Genomic DNA, 21899 nt, shown 5'->3' with positions numbered 1-21899 from the left:
ATTTTGTTGCAACTGGACGCCAACAGAGAGTGGAGACCCTGTGCCTTCTTCTCCAGGAAGTTGACCCAGCCCGAGCGAAACTACACAGTTTTTGATCGGGAACTTCTTGCGATCCACGCGGCGTTCCAGCACTGGAGACACTTCCTGGTGGGCGCCAAGCACCCCATCCAGGTGTGCACAGACCACAAGAACCTGGAGTTCTGGAGAACTGCCAGGGTGCTCAACCAGCGGCAGATACGGTGGGCGGAGTTCTTCTCGAACTTCAACTTCTCCATACACTACATCCCAGGAGAGCAGAATGTCAGGGCGGATGCCCTCTCCCGCAAGCCAGAGTACATGGAGGAGGAGGCGCCACCAGCCCCAAGGCACATTTTCCCCCCGTCGGCATGGTCCTGCGGAGCAGCAGTGGTGAGCGAGGCAGAACTCACAGCACTGACGGCAGCGGATGAATTTGCCAACCGCATCTTCAGAGAACTGAGAGGGGGGAGGGAGCAGGCAAAAGACTTTGCAGAACGCAGAGGGCTGCTTTTCTACAAGGGTGCGCTGTACCTACCCACCACCCAGCTTCGACGTACGGTCCTCAAGCAGATGCACGACAACCCTACAGCGGGGCATTTTGGAAGGGACAAGACCACTCACCTAGTCATGAGACACTTCTGGTGGCCAGGGGTGAGGGAAGATGTTCGAGACTATGTAAGGGGCTGTACCACCTGCCAGCGGGCGAAGGTGGTCAGAGCAGCGCCACCAGGGTTGCTGGAGCCCTTAGCCACACCACACAGGCCGTGGGAAGTGGTGTCCATGGACTTCATCACAGATCTGCCTTCGTCCAGGGGTAAGACTGCAGTGTTGGTGGTGGTGGACCTCATGTCCAAAATGTGTCACTTTATACCGTGTGCCAGGGCAGTCTCGGCAGAAGAGACAGCCAAACTGTTTGTTGATCACATTTTCAGACTGCATGGATTACCTTTAAGGGTTATTTCGGATCGTGGCCGCCAATTTGTTTCCAGGTTCTGGCGGCGGCTCATGAACCTCCTGCAGGTGGAGGTCAGCTTGTCGACGGCTAGACACCCGCAGACCAACGGACAAGCGGAGAGGGTCAACGCCATTCTGCAGCAGTACCTGAGATGCTACGTCAGCCAGCGGCAAACGGACTGGGTGGATCGCTTGCCACTAGCAGAATTTGCCTACAACAATGCAGTGCACGTCTCCACAGGGGTGTCGCCCTTTAAGGCCAATTACGGGCGCGACCTCAGATCTTTCCCAGAGAGGGAGAGGGAGGAGGAGGAGGAGGGCCCACAGGCTGAGGATTGGGCAGAGGAACTGGAGACGGTGCACCAGCAGCTCAGAGAACACTTGGAGAGGGCCAAGGAAGCGTACAAAAAGGGGGCAGATCGCCACAGGCGACAAGGGGAGGTCATCAGGGTGGGGGACAAGGTGTGGTTGTCCTCGGAGGGCCTTCCCACCAGAGGGAGGTGCAAAAAGCTGGCACCCAAATGGCTGGGCCCCTTCACGGTCACGCAACAGGTCAACCCGGTGGCATACAGGCTGGCACTGCCAGAGGACATGAGGGTGCATCCAGTGTTTCATAGATCGCTGCTGTCGCCGTACAGGGAAAGCAGCAGGCTCAGAGACAGCGAACAAACCCCCGAGGGAGGGGGGGAGAGGGAAAGCAGGGAGCAACTCAATGAGGCCACGGCCATCCTGGATTCAAGGTGGGGGGTGGGGGGCCTGGAGTACCTCATGGCATGGGAGGATGCTCCACCGTCCCAGAATGAATGGGTTCCCGCCACTCAGATACAGGAGGAATTCTTGGTGGAAGAATTTCACGCCCTCTTTCCCCACAGACCCAAGCCCTGGCACATGGAAAGGGAGGGGGAGGAGGAGGAGGCACGGGAGAACAGCTCACCATGGCGCTGGGAAGCGGAGTTTGAGGAACCAGAGGATGAGGTATGGGTGTCGCCAAGATCCACCCAGTCAGAGGAAGGAGCAGATTGGCAAAACATTTTTACCCCCACCAGCTCTGACGCCACGGACTTTTTGGGATTCCCGTCCTCCCAGGCGGAAGGGGGGGGGCTCGCAGGACTGGGGGGAGGTGTTCACACCAACGGGCTCGGAGAGCACCGAGTTTTTAGGCTTCCAGTCGTCACCGACACATGGGGGGGGCCTGGGGAGGGGTGAAGGAGAGCTTGGGAGGGGGGTGGATGTGAGGGACAGGGGATATCGCGAAGTCCCTCCCCTCCTGAGTTCAAGCCCGTCCCCGAGCAAAGGGGAAAGCAGGGAGAGTTCCGATTCCAGTGGGGAAGCAGGAAGTCGTGTCCGAGGCTCAGGCAAGGTAGAGGAGCCAGGGTCCCAGGTGGGACAGGAAGGGGCAAGTAAGGGGGGAAGACCCATCCCCCCAACTCCAGAATTACGCAGGAAGAGGAGGGGCAAGAGGATGGGTCTGCCAAAGCTTTTGTGTTGGAGAAAGACGCGCCAAAAGCCATTAGGAGGTTCTGAAACCGACTGACAACATCGCTCCGTGTAAATAGCAATGACTTGAGCACTGTAAATACGCAGCACCAATAAAAGAATAAAATGCAGAGCTGCGTAGCGTCTTTACTCTGAAGTAGTCCACTCCGGCCACTGTGACAGATAGTAATGGGAGAAAATACATCATAATACTCTGCAGCTATACAGAAGTAAACGGTAGCACTTACCTGGCCATTATATGTGACATAGAGGTAATTAGTTACAGCAGGGTATTCTCCTGCCAGTGTGTCAATCTGCAGAGGAAGGGAAGAAATGGTAAATGTGAACACAAAACTATTTTCCTGGCCAGGATTTGATGCTTAACTTTTTCTTGCTTTCCACTTAGTGAGTCTCCAGGCTCACTGCTTTCTCTCTCCTCCCTGCTCAAGTACTTATAGACAATACACCAACAATCAGCCATGTATTTTCCAACTGCCAACCCTTTTGTCACCAAAATGACACCATCCACACACAAGCAACCTCCAGGGACCCCAAAGATAGCTAAAGAATAAAACATCCTCAGGAGGGGAACACAAAGGAGCCCAAAGTAGACCAAGCATGCTCACCTGGTGCAAAAAGTTGAATGACTGTTGGGGAGGCAGAAACAGAAGCATGGGACCTCATGAAGAGGGCATGTCTGACAGGTTGGACCCCTGAACAGGAGCACAACCATACTGCAACACTTTGTTGTAGCTTCCATGTGTGAGTTTTTAAAGCTGCTATATTGCATTTTGGCACAAAGAGATGTGCAACTAACTACAGTACTTGTCATCATCACTGGGATTGTTGGCTATTTAGTTCACTTTGGGCAGTGGCATTCACAGTGGCTGGGATCTCACACAACTAGTTCTGCAGAGCCAGGAAATCTTTTTGCTTGTAGTTCTCAAACAGTAACCACACATTTCACATAGAAACTTGCTTTAAAAACTAAGGGGAGTTTCAAAAGCTGTTTGTAATACAACATGGAGGTCTGATGTCCAAAGTCAAAAATCTACCTGGGGATAGCCAGGTCCTTGGAAGCACCTAAGTACTGCCAAAATAACCATTATGTAGCTTCCAAATGCCGGTGAGCCTTTGGGCCACATGCAGTCTAATTCTATCCATATTTACTCTGCAGTTCCATGGCTTGCAGCTGTTGTTCTTTGAATTAGTTTGGGCTGTTAGCCCCACATTGCAGGCAATATCTGACCAAACAAACCCCTTCTTACCTACTCTTGAGAGGGCAAAACATAATTGCAGGTCCTTGTAAAAACACAATACCAAGGGAGGCAGGGAGGCAGTCCCTCACATTAGCAACATAGGAGGTCTGTGTCTAAGAAGAGTGAACCCTTTTCTGTCACAAGCAGAATCACTTTACGAAGGATAGATTTCCACTGGTCATTCAACTAAAGGACAGGTGGCACTCATGCATTCTGCCAAGGCAAAGCAGCACAAAATTGACACACCTGCCTAAACTAGTTCAGAATGTATTAAGAAAGCCAGGAGAAAGGGGATAGAAACTTGGACAACAGTGATTTAGGGCGCAAAGGGCTCTTCAAGTAGTTCAATGATCTTTTTAAAAAGAATTGGGGGTGAGGGTGGGGTGGGGGACAACTGGCAGGACGTTCATATCAGTTTCCCTTAACCGAACACCAAAATGTGAAAATGACTATGGAACACCTATGGAAGCAATTGTGACATCGCCATGAATACCAGATGAAGGTATTATGCTCAGCGCTATCACAATGAATACCAAATGAACTTGCAATGATGGGACACTTAAAATAAAGTATTATCCTATAAAAATTTATTGCAGGGAGACAAAGGGAGTCACACGTTTCACGGTCACACAGCATGAAGGGTCAACACCAACTGTTTCCAACCTTTTATATTTTCCTGCTTGAAACTGAAGCAAAGGCAGGTGGTTTATTCCAATGCAAGTTGGAGAAGGAAGGTCTCACTCGCACAACATCCCAAGGATGTTAAGTGTGGATGAGGGTGGGATGACACGAAATCTCAAACTTCCTCCCTCACATTTCTGAGAGAAAAAATGGCTTGCTCACATGAGGCTGTGTCAAAAGCCCTACAACTTCCCTTGTCACAGAGCTTCCGTGTGACCTCAAGCAAAGCATGCTACTTGGGATGTCATTTTACAAAGGAAGTCAAGCACATATTTCCAAGTGCTCTGTATAATGACTTAACTTGAGGCTTCGAGTCCTCACTGAGATACACAGTGTTAGGTGTTGAACTGGGGTGTGATGAAATGGCCCTGACATCAAGGATCAATGCACTGATTCTGTACTTGATATCCCTGCATATGTGCAAGACAAGCAGCCGCACACATCCGCCAGATGTTTAGCTCCCTGGCTGACCTGGAATGCATCAGACACCCCAGATATGCACTCTCTCCCATTCCTAGTCTGAGTCCTGGGACCTTATTAACTGGAGGAATCTCTTGGTGGTGGTGAGGTGCGCTGGAAACCCAACATCCAAAAACAGACAGCAAAGATCAAAATAGACAAAATTACATATTGTAATTACTAACAGAAGGTAATGTGTTTAATATATTTCCGTCTTTATGTTTAGGTAAAACATATACATAAAATCCTTTGGCCACTTTGAAGCTTTCCGCATACTTCATCATAATATTACAGTTCATTGTTGGCATCCATCTGTCCCAAGAGACAATGGGGTGATCCTCCAGGGGTGAAGTCACACTGCTGTGGCTGCAGAGACTGGTATCTCGTAAGCCCTGCCTCCTGCACTGTTTTGCTGCTTTAGCAGCACTGAAGTGACTTCCCCAGGGCTCAAGCCTAGGCAGTGTGTATAGTGGTCCTGGGCTGCCAAGACAACAAGATTCCCCCACCCCACCCAGGCCTCACTGATATGATCCAAAGCAGGCATCCCCAAACTGCGGCCCTCCTGATGTTTTGGCCTACAACTCCCATGATCCCTAGCTAACAGGACCAGTGGTCAGGGATGGTGGGAATTGTAGTCCAAAACATCTGGAGGGCCGAAGTTTGGGGATGCCTGATCCAAAGGAAAGCAGAGCAATCAATACATTTTGCACTAGCTTGGCTGCAGGAGTTGCTGGAAGGAAGCATACAAGACATTACCTAACCATCTCAGGGACTCTACTCCAGATTTGTGTAGGGTTTAACTCCTTAGCCTTTTCTTTTTCCGAAAATGTCCCCTAAGATGGCAGGTATACAGTTCATACTTGGTCTCTTTTTCATAATCTGACAAAAGGCTTTGATCGATGTTGCTGCATATGTCCCTGGTTTGAATATGATATGAGAGCAAAACTATATATATATTATAGCTTTGCCTTTAGTTAACTTAAGTTGCCAAGTCATGGTTATTTGCTCACTGTACCAAGAATTCTGTGTAAAAAGAAATGCATCAACAGGAATGCTTTAAGTTTCTAAGATGTAAGTTTCTCATTTTATTCCTCCCAAATTGTTAAGAGTTAATGCTAGTCTAACACATATAGCAGAAACTCATTGCTGTATTTGTAACCCTTGCCAGACAGACAGACTGAACATACTTTTCCCTAAGAGTTTTTGATATAGTTTTCTTTGAATCATTCATACTTTGCCCCACACATTTCATTCTATTGTTATCTCAGTACCATCTTTCCATGTCATTTTCAATCCATTTGATATACTTGTGTATATTTTAGTAAGATGTAAAGGGAGGGGGGCAATAGAACACATTTCAATTTTGTCATGTTTCTGGTCTAACTGGTTGTTAGTAATAAATGCTGCGACTGACAAGTATTGGGAGTGTTGCCTTGTCTATGCCCAAGAAATACCACTGGATCCCTGGCCGCTAAACAAAGAGAGCCCACGGTTTCCTCAAAGTGCAAAGCTGCCCTCCAGCTAAGTGGGGAATGTGGGAGTGAAACTTTTCAGCTGTGGCAGAGGGTCAGCTTCAAAAACTGCCAGTCAGAGCCGACGTGGACAAAGTCACAGAAGAAACCTGCAGCTTCAACATTCATAGGCAGGCATTGCTAGGCACTTACATGGTGGTTTAGATCCCAGTTGATCATCTGCCAAAGATTCTTTAGTTGTGATTCTCGCATTGCAGGGGACTGCATTAGGTGACCCTTGGGGTCCCTGCCAACTCTGCAATTCTATGATGCTGTGATGCTATGAATTAAGACCAGGAAAACCACTGCCTCTTGTTGATATCTACCTCATAGGAAGGATGTAAGCCAGGCATGGCCAAACTTCGCCCTGCAGATGTTTTGGGACTACCATCATCCCTAGCTAACAGGACCAGTGGTCAGGGATGATGGGAATCGTAGTCCCAAAAACTGGAGGGCCAAGTTTGGTCATGCCTGATGTAAGCTTAAATTAGTGGTGGTGAGAACTTCCACCCAAGAGACCTAATTCTCCCAAACCACGCCCACCTGCCTCACACCTGAAGTCAGATGTGGGACAGGTGACGATATGGCTGCTAAGGAACTAATAATAATAATAATAATTTTATTTATACCCCACCCTTCCCAGTCAAGACCGGGCTCAGGGCGGCTAACAGCAAGAATATCAAAGCAAGCATAAAAACAATTCAATTAAAATGCAGATTAAATGCAATGTTAAAATTTAATTTTAAAATTAGGAATCTACAAGTGCATTTAAATATCTGTAGGATAAATCCTTAGGGAAGGGTAACACTGGGGTAAGACTGAGTTAGTCCAAAGGCCAAGCGGAACAGCTCCGTCTTGCAGGCCCTGAGGGGATAATACTGAGAAGGCCCTGGTCCTGGTCGAGGTCAGTCTAACCACCTTGTGACTCGGGATCTCCAGTATGTTATTATTTGTGGACCTTAATGTACTCTGTGGAGCATACCGGGAGAGGCGGTCCCGTAGGTACAAGGGTCCTAAGCCGCATAAGGCTTTAAAGGTCAAAACCAGCACCTTAAACCTGACCCTGTACTCCACCGGGAGCCAGTGCACTGCCTAATGTTCCTCAGCAAGATGGGCTCCCCCTCAGCACGTATCAACTGACGAGTACTGAAAGGGAACCCTGCTGGGTCCACCAGTCAGAGGTGGCCTATGGGGTGAGGAGAAGAAAAGATCTGGACAGCTGGCTAGACCCAGTTCACATCCCTGCTCTGTTATGAATTCTGCAGGTGCCTCAAAGTCATGGAGGCAAAGTCATGGAGGTGCCGAAGCCTCAGGGCACCTTCCACCAATGCTTACCGACTGCTTCTCCCACTCCAAACCCTCAGACAAAAAGAGCACATGAGAGAGAACTATGGTAAGCATAAACGACTAGTGGAAAAGGTAACCATTGATTCTATAGCCTCAAATTTCCCTTGCTTGTCTACAAGAAAGTCATCAGGCTTCTCCACAGTCACAGCTAACACAGGACTACATTACCTGTTTATGGTTTTATGTAACCTTTTTAAAGAATTGAAATAAAGTTTATTTTATTTTTAAATTTTTTTTAAAAAAAAACATTTCCAAGTGATGAGTAGTTTGTGTAGTCTGGATCTCAGTTTCTCACCTGTAGAATGGAAACAATGTTGCCTCCCTATCTCGAAAGATTAATTTCCACAATGATGAAGCAGATGTGTGTGTAATTATACTAGGGATGCTTCCATGATTATGAAACAGCTGTGTCAGTAATTATACTAGGGACGCTTGAGGAATTCGATTTCTGTGAATTTTTATGCAAACGGAGCTATTTTGCCCCTCCCAGATTAATATGCAATTGGAACACAGCTATCCTGGGGATCCTATGCTTTTCAAAAGTTTTGTGACGCAGCTAAAAATAAACGATAATCCAAAGATAAATTTTAAAGTGCTAAAACACGTTTAGAAAAGCATACAGTGTTTAAATACAAATTTTCACATGAGCCTTTTAACAAAATCACCTTTATGCAGCAACACGGTGAAATGGACTTATAAATGACCACCTGTGAAACTGACACAAACCCAGAGACAGACTGAACTCTTGATTCACAAGTTATACCTGTTTCACCCAAGGTGTTACGTTCTTCCTGAGTCTCAGTTCCCTGCTCTGTGCTTCAGTCACTCCAAGACATTTCCCAATCTGCTTATCTGAGAAGCCGATCTGCTTGGCCCTCCTCAGGCTCTCCTCTGGAATCGATTCACTAGGATGAACACAAAAAGAATTGTTACGAATACCACATATTTCAGGTTCTTGAGTATTGTCTGGATTTAAAGAGGGGGCAGATTGGAGAAGGACGAAAGTACTCAGTGCTAGTATGCAGTTTGAATGTACGTGTAGGAACCCCAAGTTCAAACCCCACATTTGCCTCAAAATCCCATGAGGTAGCGGAAAGCAAGAACCTCTTGGTAACACAACTCTGCCCCCCCCCCCCAATAAACTGATGTGGGTTTTAAATTACTCCATGAAAGTGTGGAATACAAAATAAAAATAAAAATAATTGGCTGGTAATAATGGACTTACCTGGCATGAAAATCGCAAACATTTATCTTTTGAGGTCAAATCTGACATTCAGCCTTGCCAACAGACCCATCAAAACTCCCCAGCTACTTGCCACAAACACTTAATTGTCACAAAGAGTCATTAGATTGCAATGTTATACTCTCCACAGAGAGAACACAGAGATTATAATTACCACTCATGTTACGCTCCTGAAACATTTTATTATTATTTATTAACAATATAAACAAACTTTGCAAAATAATAAAGAAAAACATTCATAAAACATCACAGCATACAAAAATCCAATTCATATATATATATATATATATATATATATATATATATATATATATGAAGAGTACAAATACTATATTTATCTAGCAGCTTCAAAACACCCCCGACATCTTTAACTATGCATGACTTTGACCCAGCTATGTCCTCCGAGCTGGTTGAATCTATTCCAATACTAGCAAAACTTAATCCATTATCCTAGTATTTTCCATATTTCTCCCCCTCATCTCCAACATGCATTATCTTTCGGACACACATAAAGAGGTTCTCTCTGCAGCAACCTTCACTGTATGGCTGTGTCCACCTTCAGACATCACCCATTTGGGCATGGTTGCCAGACACCTACAGCTGCTCCCATACGGCTCCTGATGACATGCACAAGCTTTGTGTGGTCATGTGACACACTGCATGCCTGCCCCATCAGGTTATGTATGAAGTGGGCCTGTGTGTGAACTACACTAGTATTTTGCTGCATATCGTGCCAGGCAAAGCCCCCATCGTCTTGGTGTCTACGAAGGTTTCAACCACCAGTTAGCCCACTGCCATTTTAAATTGTCCAACACAAACTATGCACAGCTGTGCAGCTGGCTGTATAAACCCACAAGAGTCAGTGTGCCACTGTCAGTAAGCTAAGGGCTTGGATGTGAAAGATGGATATGAACGAGTTCAGTGCTAACGGCTTCTTAAAGTGTGAAATGTATTAGAAGTGGTCATTCTGGATGAATTGTGCTTTCCTTCTCTCCCCCCCCCCACCTCCATCAATCACCCCCCCCCAACCTTTTCAGAATGGAGGGTTTTTGTTAGTTAACCTTCTGTTTGTGCTTGTTACAAAGATTTAAAGCTTAAGGCCAATCCTCCACTAAAAATGTGCATACAAATAGGTGGCATTGCCACACTGAACACAGCCTCAGGTGGCAACCAGTTGGTGGACCAATGACTAGAAGCTGTTACTCTCTATAGTTACTTCCAAATGCAAGCAACAGGTGCAAATACTTGGAAGGGTTCCTATTATATGTTTATTCACTTTGCCTTGTCAATCTAAATTTTGGTCTCTCTTCTCATCAGCTTGCTGCTTTGCCATCTTTGGCCTTCTGCTGAACTAAGTGCTTTCCTCCAGTTCTGCTCATGCATTTTTCATCTCCTCAGTTCCTGTTTCTCCTGTGCAAACCACACACCACACACACCTATTTCTTCTATGGCCTCTATCCATCACTCTGATAAACCTCCTGCCTCTGTTCAGTTTACTGGCAGCTCAGCTTTAGTGAGACCACAACAAGCCCCAACCTCCTCCTGCACAAACACAAACTGCTTTTGGATCTCATGGTTAAGAGCATTACTGGTTAGCTTGCCTAATACAGCAATATCTTCATGTGCAAGCAAGCACTGGCTCTGGAAAGAGAATTTGACAACACTCTGTTTTCTGAAGGAGGACCTTTGAATTTATTATGCTACAAGGAGAAGAAAAGCTCACTTGGTCAGGCCAAAGTTCCATGCAGCCCAGAATCCCACAGAGGCCAACCCAATACCTCCAAGAAGCGTATTCCTTGCACACTGGAGTGGCGATGAAAATGTCAGGGGACATTTTTAAAATGGCAGTTATATTATAGGGAAATGTTATAAAAAACATGCCTAGACACTCCGTTGTGGTGCCCATAACCTAGTTTTAAGGTGCCATTTAGCTCTTAGCTTTCGTATCTCAGTTTCTAACGCTGGTCTTTCACAACTGTCAAGGTCGTATTATTGCATCTGTTTTTGCCATTGGGAAACGAGGCATAAGAAGCTGCCCTATGCAGAGTCAGATTCGTCCATCTCTCACTCAGAATTGCCTACAGGCAATGACTCTCTGAGATCCCACGCAGCAGTCTTTTCCTACCCTGCTTCCTGTAGTATATAAAACAATGCTAACAAGACAGCAGCAAAAAAAAAAAATAGGCTGCATAGTTACTGCATGCATCCACACCCATTACCTCAATATCACATTCATTATTTTTTAAAGCACACTGCCCAACACTTCCTTAAGAGGTAAAGGTAAAGGACCCCTGGATGGTTAAGTTCAATCAAAGGTGACTATGGGGTTGCAGTGCTCATCTCGCTTTCAGGCCAAGGGAGCCAACATTTGTCCACAGACAGCTTTCTGGGTCATGTGGACAGCATGACTAAACCGCTTCTGGGGCAACAGAACACTGTGCACAGAAACACAGTTTATCTTCCTGCCACAGCAGTACCTATTTACCTACTTGCACTGGCGTGCTTTCAAACTGCTAGGTTGGCAGGAGCTGGGGCAGATCAACAGGAGCTCACCCCATTGCAGGGATTTGAACTGCCAACCTTCCAATCTGCAAGCCCAAGAGGCTCAGTGGTTTAGACCAGTGGTCCTCAACCTTGGGCCTCCAGATGTCTTGAGACTACAATTCCCATCATCCCTGACCACTGGTCCTACTAGCTAGGGATCATGGGAGTTGTAGGCCAAAAACATCTGGAGGCCCAAGGTTGAGGACCACTGGTTTAGACCACAGTCCCACCTGCATCCCTATTCCTTAAGAGGACCTTGATCCAACAAAAATGCCTACAAGAACCACCAGAGCAAGCACCCAGTCTCCCCACACACTCGCCACACAGATATGTGTCTGTCAGCAACAGCCCACCCCCACCCTGGCTGCCTTTCAGGCCTTCTATAGACCAGGTGCACCAGATGTGTCCATAGGCACACCCAAAGCTCTTCCCAACAGTCCTGCACCACTGCTGAGGCTGGTAAAGCTGCCATGGAACTAAGGAGGCAGAGGGACTCAGCCCCCCTGTCCCCATGGCCATCCTGCCTGGTTTGACATTCTCTGAGATGCCAGGGACTAGAATAATTTGTATCTACAGCATGTGCTCCACTCGCTGAGCTGTGGCCCCTCTCAATCAATGCTCCTCAACGGGACGGGTCGACTTACTCAACCAACTGCTCGAAGTGGGAAGGGCAGGGAGAGAGATTCTTCCTGTTCCAGCTTCATTGTGGTCTCTCTCCCCCACCCACCTCTCACATTCTCTGGCCTCCTGAGTACTTTCTCTTAAATTTTATAAACACACACAAATACCCTTCAAAAAGCCTCATAAGGTTAAATTCACTTAATTCCAACCTGTAACTAAATTCAAAGCCCTGACATTCTAAGAGGCAGTGATTAACGTCTTTTATACTGTTCGACTCCCAATATTTGCCTGCACAAAATGACAGTTTGAAGTTTTCGAGCAGGAGAAAAATTGTCTTCCAGCTAGACAATCAACCTTTTTACGCACTGCCATAATCATTTAATGGTTAGGCAGTACAGCTCACTTCCTAACAAAATGAAGTCTCTCGTGTTTTCCTGTTTATAAACAATATAAACTATTCCCCCTGTGCATTCCCTCCCTCCATTTTCAGCAGCTTCTAGTGTAGATTTTTGTTGCTGTGGGGTTTTTTCTTTTTTTTTGTTTAAAATTCTACCCTGTCATCTCTGAAACTCCATCCACTGACGCTTCTTTTTCAATAATAAATGATAAAAGGAAATGGAATAAATTCCCCTTAATGAGGAAATTTTCACCTGGCACAGAGGAACTGGGGAAATCTATTAACTGACTCAAGGAATGCCTGCAGCATTGCAATTACCCGAGGAGCCAGAACGCTTCAGTACGGTCCTCTCTTCCACTTGACTGGCTTTCATCTGATCTACTGGCTCGTGAGTAATACTAAACTAGCGTGTCTTTGGAAAGCACCCTCTCTAATATGCAACTGAGCATTCTGCTAACTGAAGGGCTTTGCAAAGTTATTACCACGTAAGGGACGTATTTCACTTGTTGACGCTGCAGTTCAACAGCCATTCCTTCTCCTGCAGAATCTGTGACAAACTATCATTCACAAGATTTATTTGGGGAAGCCGTGACAGCTGAACTGGTACAACTGAAGGGAATTCTCCAGGGGCCACATATCCAATGCTGCCCTCTGTCCAGGCAAGTAAGAAGCAATTATACATTCAAGCCAGGCAAACTTACACGAGAAGGGTGTAAAGCAGGCAATGGAAGGGGTATGGCATGGAAGGGCGCGTGTCTTGGGGATCAGATAGAGAGGCCCAGAAAACCACATTTGGCCCAGGGCTTGAGGTACCCCATCCCTAGCTTAAAGGATCTAAAACAGAACCTACCTGTGGCCATGGATGCTGCCTCTTTTGGTACGATTCTGCCTGCCTACCTGACTCTTCCTGCTGCTCCTCCTGAGCTCCCTGGGTTCCATTTAGGCGGAAGAGTAATAAATGTGAAGCAGGGAGTGTGAATGGAAAATGAAAACCCAAATTGATGTTTGCTCCAATTCCACTTTAAAGAGCAGGATTTCGCAGGGAAAACTCAGGGCAAAAATAATAATCAAAAAGCGCTCAGACACGCAGCATTAAAGTGCAGACTTCTGCATGGAAAGAGCAGGGCAAAAGGGAAATGTGGATAAGTGGTGTGATTTATTGACCCATATAGTACCACTTCCTATACATACCTCTGAAATAGAACTTCCTTTTATCCCTTAAGTTACAAAACCTTAGGAAAGGACCAAAAATTTAGTCAATGTGGGAATATATGCATGCTGACGTAATTTCAGGGCATATATGTTAGGAGCAGAAGCAACATGGTTCCAGTATTACAAATGCTCTCAAGGTGTGGATGTAGAGACAAAAACCACAGAACAATGGCAGTTGGACTGAGGTTGCTCAATGCTTATCAGTCCAGTTTGATTTTTGAACTAGAATAGCTGAAAGGAAAGAGGGGGGGGAGCAGGGGAGCAAGCATTCCCTCTCCTTTCTTCTTCCTGCCAAGTTTGCTCTTTGGAGGTTCATGTTGGTTCACTCGATTGGTTCTGACGCTTCACAAGCTCTAGAATAAGCTGCAATTACAGTAATGAGATCGGGGCAAATATTGTTTGTCTCCTTGCCTCAAGGAGACAGGTTATAACTGCTTTTGTCTAAAGGAACCTCATTCAAAAGATGACTTGTCAGGATATGTCAGGACCCATTATAATGGTGGGAGATATAAACCAACAACAAGCCTCACTCTCGTCTCTTTCAGCACACATAGCTATAACTTCTTAGGTCTGGGTCACATAAATAAATTCATTTAAAGAAGTTGAAATAATACATTGAAGCCAAACAGCACATAAATAAGGCGGAACTGGTGATCTGTTTCTGTGGGAGTAATATAAATAACAGCAAATAAATATCTCACATTATGCTTCTTAGGGTACTTAATACTTGATTTTTTTGCACTTCTGCAATAATGTATTATATTTAGACACTTATAAAGTTCTCCTCAGCTAAAGTTCTCCCTAGATTTTTGGGTCCCAAGTTACCTGATCTTGTGTGCCAAGTGGCACTTCTGAAATTTTCCCATTTTTAATTTCATATTTTGTTTAGATTACTGCACATGAACAGATTGCTAGTCTTCAGTTACGTCCTTTGTATCTTACAGGTTACTGATGCACCTGAGTGCATGTGCACATTGATTGTGATGCAATTGTGATGCAATCACATGATCAGAACAAGATTCTGTTTGAGCGGCATTTTCATCAATGTGTGCTTCTACATACAAGTAAACTTAGAAGGGGGAAAATCTATGAACTGAAAACTGTACAGGAAACTGTACCTGGACCAATTCTGAATTCTGAATTTAAAAATTCTCCTATTTGTGTGGCTAATGTGTATCTATAAAGTGCACATGGGAGTAGCACTACGGCTGGAGATCCCACCTGCATGCAACAGATGAGGTGTCTTTATTGTGGTGCCTTCCAAATGATGGTAAACTCCAGCTTCCAGTGACCATGCAGGCTGGAGCTGATGGGAACTAGAGTTCAACAAAATCTGTTGGGCACAATGTTTGCTATCCCTTCATTAGAGTATGTGCAAACTGTGTAAGCTTGGCTACACAGTCAGTGGACCTGTTTCCCTCCCCGCCCCCTCCAGGGTCCCTGACTGTGCATACCGAGTCTATGTGCACAGTTCATACACAGATTGGTATGTTCTAATAGTCTACCACATATGCATAGTTCAAAGTGGGGTCTTACACGATGATCCCCAAACATACAAACGCATACACGAGAGACAGGCAAATCTATTCAATATACACACAGAGGCTGTATCAACTGAGCTCAAGTTAAATTGGAAGGCAGGTGAAGTGGAGCACAGCCAAACTATGGAACAGTAATATAATTCAGCCCTAGTGCGAAGGGGGAGCTCATATGCCCCACACTTCCCACTAAGATGTATGACCCATATCTGTAACTAGAGCTGGATGTCTTACCATGGGGACTATACATGGACTTCTTTTGCATGTTAATACAGAAGGATAAGAAGAGGAAGCACACCAGCTGCATTTCCTTCACCTGAACCCTGCAAAGACACCCTGAGATGGATCAAATATGGTTAATGAGGCAAAGCTATGCAAATGCCCCACCTAGTTTTACAGTTCTGTACTGGAGAGCTCATACCTACGTACATGGGTTTCCAACACAACATTCTCTGTTCAGTTAAGTGGGGAAGCAATTCCATGATCTCATTTCACTCTTTATGGGAACCTGCTCTCCCTATGAGGCAGAATAGGCACCAGTTTGGGGCAAAAATAAGGACGCAGGTGGCGCTGTGGGTTAAACCACTGAGCCTAGGGCTTGCTGATCAGAAGGTCGGCGGTTCGAATCCCTGTGACGGGGTGAGCTCCCGTTGCTCGGTCCCAGCTTCTGCCAACCTAGCAGTTCAAAAGCACATCAAAGTGCAAGTAGATAAATAGGTACCGCTACAGCGGGAAGATAAACGGCGTTTCCATGTGCTGCTCTGGTTCGCCAGAAGTGGCTTTGTCATGCTGGCCACATGACCTGGAAGCTGTACGCCGGCTCCCTCGGCCAATAATGCGAGATGAGCGCCGCAACCCCAGAGTCGGTCACGACTGGACCTAATGGTCAGGGGTCCCTTTAGCTTTACCTTTACCTTGGGGCAAAAATACATTAAAAGGCTGCTATTCTCAATGCCCTGCTTTCAGATACTGCACCACCAGACTGCTGCAAGTTTCTGCAAAGGTACATAAATACCTTGGCTTAGGGCTTGTCCACATTTCACTTGTCCTGCGCCTAGAAAGCATGAGTCTGAGCGGTTTTCCGCTTGTTCCAGCACCTTCCCCAGGAAAACCTGCTTTTTGCCACTGAACTGGAGCTAACGTCAATCCATAGAAAACCCAGTTAACGTTTGCTCCGATTCAGCAGCAAGGATCCAGTTTCCCTGGGGGAAAGCGGCATGACAAGCAGAAGCGCAGACGAGCCCTGAATGTGTAATATGCCCCTCTAGTTCTCGCAGGGATATTTCCCAATGTTCTAGAAGCTTTGTGCTTCTCATATTTATGGAGGGCTGTGCAGCCTGCACAGATCACAACATTTGTATGCCTTTTGAAAAATGGAAGTGGTACATGGGAATCATGGCAGGTCTTTCACATGTATGCAGAAGAGAAGCATCAAAAGACATTGCAAGTGCTCATCCCCAAACAGCCTTCCATGTTGACTGATTCAGTATCTAGATCTATATGTTGTGCACATTGCAAATAATTATCATATGGCATTTGGGTTTTAGACAATGACTCATAATTGACAAATATGGAGCTATTTTTAGTTAGGTAAATATCCTAATGATGTGAGTTAGTGAAACACGATTAGCTATTATATTTTAAGACAACTGATGCTTTGGACAGTCTTACTCATGCATTAAAGTGTGGGTTTTCCCCTAAATTTAAATAAAAAAGCAACATGGGGAAATAGTGTATGAACAAAACCAAACATGAGGGAGTGCTTGTGCACCTATGACTTCTACCAGGTTGAGATCTCTCTCTCTCTCTCTCTCTCACACACACACACACACACACACTCTCACACACAGTGAGCAGGCCCACTGTAAAACCATCTAACTCAGGTCCCTATGTAATTCTTTCTTCCCATGTTTTCCTTTTCTTCAGATGAAATAAAAGAAAAGGGATAATTCCTATTAGCTTGCAAACATGTAAAACTGACCAAATTGCAGAGGCAAAAACCTTCAGCAAGCATAATAAGCTCCAGGGCCATGAATAGCTTGGGGGGGGGGGGACTAGTCAGCGTTTTTGCCCCAGGTAAAGCCTCCATAGGGGCGCCATGGAGGCTCCTCTGACCTTGCAGCTGCAGAGTCTAAAAGCCTCCTTTGGTTTAGCCAACTCTAATCTCAGTGCTTGCCTCTTCGATCTTGAGCTGCTGAGCACCGGAGGCAGGGGTTGTCAAACTGGTCCCTACCGCCCACTAGTTGGTTTTTCAGGATTCTAGGTGGCCAGTAGGGGGTTCTACAGCACAGGGTGAATCCTCCTGGTGGGCAGTAAGGAAACTTTACCATAAAGAAAGATGCATTAGTGGGTTGTAGGTATAAAAAGGCTGACTACCCCTAACCGGAGGGATGGTTAATTTTCAAGGGGAAGCAGGAAAACCTGGAGAGGCAAAAGCAACAGTCCTCCTTCCCCTTTCCCTGTGTGTTTTTGCAACTATGTGTGAGAGAGAAATCCTGGAGGACATTATTAATAAGATGGGGGGGGTGCCAAACTGAGTCTTTGACCTAGAATCATAGAATCATAGAGTTGGAAGAGACCACAAGGGCCATCCAGTCCAACCCCCTGCCAAGCAGGAAACACCATCAAAGCATTCCTGACATATGGCCATCAAGCCTCCGCTTAAAGACCTCCAAAGAAGGAGACTCCACCACACTCCTTGGCAGCAAATTCCACTGCCAAACAGCTCTTACTGTCAGGAAGTTCTTCCTAATGTTTAGGTAGAATCTTCTTTCTTGTAGCTTGAATCCATTGCTCCGTGTCCGCTTCTCTGGAGCAGCAGAAAACAACCTTTCTCCCTCCTCTATATGACATCCTTTTATATATTTTAATATGACTATCATATCACCCCTTAACCTTCTCTTCTCCAGGCTAAACATACCCAGCTCCCTAAGCTGTTCCTCATAAGGCATCGTTTCCAGGCCTTTGACCATTTTGGTTGCCCTCCTCTGGACAAGTTCCAGCTTGTCAGTATCCTTCTTGAACTGTGGTGCCCAGAACTGGACCTGGGTGTAAGAAAGTGTAGTTTCGCCCCTGATGAGTGCACTTTCCCTCCATTTCAGTAATTTCCACCCGTGGGGAGTTAATCTATACAGGAGTGTTGGTCTCTCTGGGTGAATCATGCACATTAGTTCCCTATATGGAGATCTGGAGTTTATATCTTTTTTACTTTTCTTTTGCAAATCATGTGTGACACTCAACAGAAAAGACAAAATCTATTGATGATCCCTTGGTCTTTCTTTCATTCCAGTCCACTGTTTTCTGCTTGCAAAGTCTAAGGTTTTCCTTCCAGTTCTTGTATCTCTGCTTTTCCTTCCAGTTCTTTTATCTCTGCAAACTGAAGTCCTATTTCCAGAAAGCAAAAATCTATTTTCAAAGTACACCTTTGTACTCTTTCAAGACATATGGGCACAAAGAATGCCCCCCCCCCAAAAAAAGCATTTCCCTCTATTTCCAGAAGCTAGTGTTCAACAGAACCTTTGTTGCGAACAGGATCGCTTGGACCTGCTTGGCCTTGACAGTTGAAAGAATTAGGGCTTTGAAAGGACTTGGCTAGAAAGTGGTTTGAGAGGGGTCACCTTGGCAGATAGATACCTTGATTGAGTCAAGGAACAAGCCAGGCTACCAATCTTACTTCATAGTATCTGGATTTGGAAGTGTCATAATAGGATTGAGCAACAAATGAATAAGGAGTTCCAGAGCTTTTCAGCTCCGCTCTTTGTTCAAATATTTTACAGCAAAGAAGGTAACAAAACTGTTCCAGGACTTCTGGCTGCTGGCGAGGGATGGTCCAGCATGACTGAATGGTCCCCCATATTTGTGGGGGGGGTTTGTTTTGTTTTTAAAAAATCTTCCCTGGATATGGAAATCTAGCATGTCAGGGAAAAGATTTCTAAGCTTAGCCTTCTCTCCAATGTGCGAGGCCTGTGCCATATCAAAGCCAGAGAGGGGCCATGCTAGGAATGAAGAAATGAAGAGTCAGGCTCACGTTCCAAACCTGGAACTAGCAATGAGGGGTTTATTGAAGCAGCATAACCACCACCAAACCCACATCAGAGGGTGAGGTGAGGAGAAGGAAATGCCTCTTTGCTGTGGCAGCTCCCAGGCTGCAAGATCAAGGAGATTTGGATCAGGCTCACTGCCATCACATGACCATAGAATTGTAGAGTTGGAAAGAATCCTGAGGGTCACCTAGTCCATCCCTCTGCCAGCTCCCCCCCTCCAAAACACCCCAATATAATTGAGAATAAGAATGTTGTTGTTGTTTAGTCGTTTAGTCGTGTCCGACTCTTCGTGACCCCATGGACCACAGCATGCCAGGCACTCCTGTCTTCCACTGCCTCCCACAGTTTGGTCAAACTCATGTTGGTGGCTTCGAGAACACTGTCCAACCATCTCATCCTCTGTCGTCCCCTTCTCCTAGTGCCCTCCATCTTTCCCAACATCAGGGTCTTTTCCAGGGAGTCTTCTCTTCTCATGAGGTGGCCTTGTTATTAGCAGTGCTTTCTAAGGCCCATTTGACTTCACTCTCCAGGATGTCTGGCTCAAGGTCAGCAACCACACTACCTGGGGTGTACGAGACCTCCATATCATTCTGGTATAATTCCTCTGTGTATTCTTGCCACGTCTTCTTGATGTCTTCTGCTTCTGTTAGGTCCTTTCCACTTTTGTCCATTATTATGGTAATCTTTGTACGAAATGTTCCTTTCATATCTCCAATTTTTTTGAAACGATCTCTGGTTTTTCCCATTCTGTTGTTTTCTTCTATTTCTTTGCATTGCTTATTTAAGAAGGCCCTCTTGTCTCTCCTTGCTATTTTTTGGAAGTTTGCATTCAATTTCCTGTATCTTTCACTATCTCCTTCGCATTTTGCTTGCCTTCTCTCCCCTGCTATTTGTAAGGCCTCATTGGACAGCAACTTTGCTTTCTTGCATTTCCTTTTCATTGAGATGGTTTTTGTTGCTGCCTCCATCCATAGTTCAGGCACTCTGTCCACCAAATCTAAATCCTTAAACCTGTTCCTCACTTCCATTGTGTATTCATAAGGGATTTGATTTAGATTGTGTCTTACTGGCCCAGTGGTTTTTCCTACTTTCTTCAGTTTAAGCTGGAATTTTGCTATAAGAAGCTGATGATCTGAGCCACAGTCAGCTCCAGGTCTTGTTTAAGCTGACTGTATAGAGCGTCTCCATCTTTGGCTGCAGAGAATATAATCAATCTGATTTTGATGCTGCCCATCTGGTGATGTCCATGTGTAGAGTCATCTCTTGTGTTGTTGGAAGAGAGTGTTTGTGATGACCAGCTTGTTCTCTTGACAGAACTCTATTAGCCTTTGCCCTACTTCGTTTTGAACTCCAAAGCCAAACTTGCCAGTTGTTCCTTTTATCTCTTGACTCCCTACTTTAGCATTCCAATCCCCTATAATGAGAAGAACATCCTCCTTTGGTGTCATTTTTAGAAGGTGTTGTAAGTCTTCATAGAATTGGTCAATTTCAGTTTCTTCAGCATCGGTAGTTGGTGCATAAACTTGGATTACTGTGATGTTAAAAGGTCCGCCTTGGATTCGTATAAGAATAAGAATAACCCAGCCCATTTCAGAGGATGCTGCTGACTAGTGCTGGCCAGAATACGCAACAGACATGCCAGGGTGCTGCTCAGTGGCAGACCCTCTCCTCACTGCTGCTGGAACTGCCCCCTTGCCAAAGGCTGGTGGGGGCACACAAGACTTCAGGGAGGGGGTCTGCCTCATAAAAAAAACCTCCACCTCAGGGTTGGGACTGCCCTGCCTGAAATGAAGGATTCCTTGCACTCCCGTAGTGACAGAGAAAATCCACCAGAGCTTAGACCAGTTCTTGGGGTTTTTCCTCCGAACATTATTGCAACCCTACATATAACATGAATTTGCTAAATGCAAAAATATAGAATGAAAAAAGCAACATCATTGTTTTGTATATAGACTACCACAGCAAAATACCTATTTTTAAAAATACAACCGACAATTATCTTTCAATAAAAGTTCGGCAAAGTGAAGAGATGAAGGAAGCGTGAATTAAAAGGAACGTCCTTGCCTTTGCACGGCAATGCCTGTGCAAAATCTCTCAGGAAAGCTGCCATTTTAAATGTCTGGTCTCAGTTGTTTACCTGGAGATGGATTTTGTGTCACCTCGGCCACCTCCCGCTGAAGTCCCTGGACACAGAGCAAATATATATCTGAAACACATTTGTAGGATCAGCTGTTTTTGCACCTTTGAAACCAAGGATCCTTTCCTCAGAAGGAGGAAAGCCCTCTACAAAACATTTCCTTTACAGGTTTGTTTGAAGTAGCCTGGAGGGGGGAGAGAGAGGATTCGAATCTATTGATTAGTCTACCGACCGACCGTAGAGTCTGACATTAAAGTGGTATTAACATGAGTGTGTTCTAGGAGCTGTTGGATTACATCTCTATCCGTACCACTGAGTTCCTATTCATAGCATTCCCCCTCCCAGCTACTTCAAATGGACTCATAAAGAAAAGGTTTAACTGCGCTATTCTTCTTATAAGGGTGCATCATAGATTCTAAAACATACATAGCCATAATCTTAACAGTTCCCCTATTAATT

At 45.5% G+C, this 21899-nt stretch overlaps 1 protein-coding gene across 1 annotated transcript in view; it reads right to left on the bottom strand.

The window, feature by feature from the left end:
- CPS1 (carbamoyl-phosphate synthase 1) overlaps positions 1 to 21899 on the bottom strand; it is a 132705-nt gene that overhangs the window by 41569 nt on the left and 69237 nt on the right. Inside the window, exons 22-23 of the mRNA XM_035138778.2 lie at positions 8469 to 8610; positions 2697 to 2762 (exon numbers count right to left, since the gene is read on the bottom strand). Coding sequence (XP_034994669.1) covers positions 2697 to 2762; positions 8469 to 8610 — 208 coding nt within the window. The remainder of the gene's footprint in view (positions 1 to 2696; positions 2763 to 8468; positions 8611 to 21899) is intronic.

This window comes from Zootoca vivipara, chromosome 1 (assembly GCF_963506605.1).
Source record: "Zootoca vivipara chromosome 1, rZooViv1.1, whole genome shotgun sequence".
Lineage (NCBI taxonomy): Eukaryota > Metazoa > Chordata > Lepidosauria > Squamata > Lacertidae > Zootoca > Zootoca vivipara.
Note: the sequence above shows the minus strand (reverse complement) of the source record. Positions and strands in the feature narration are given on the sequence as shown.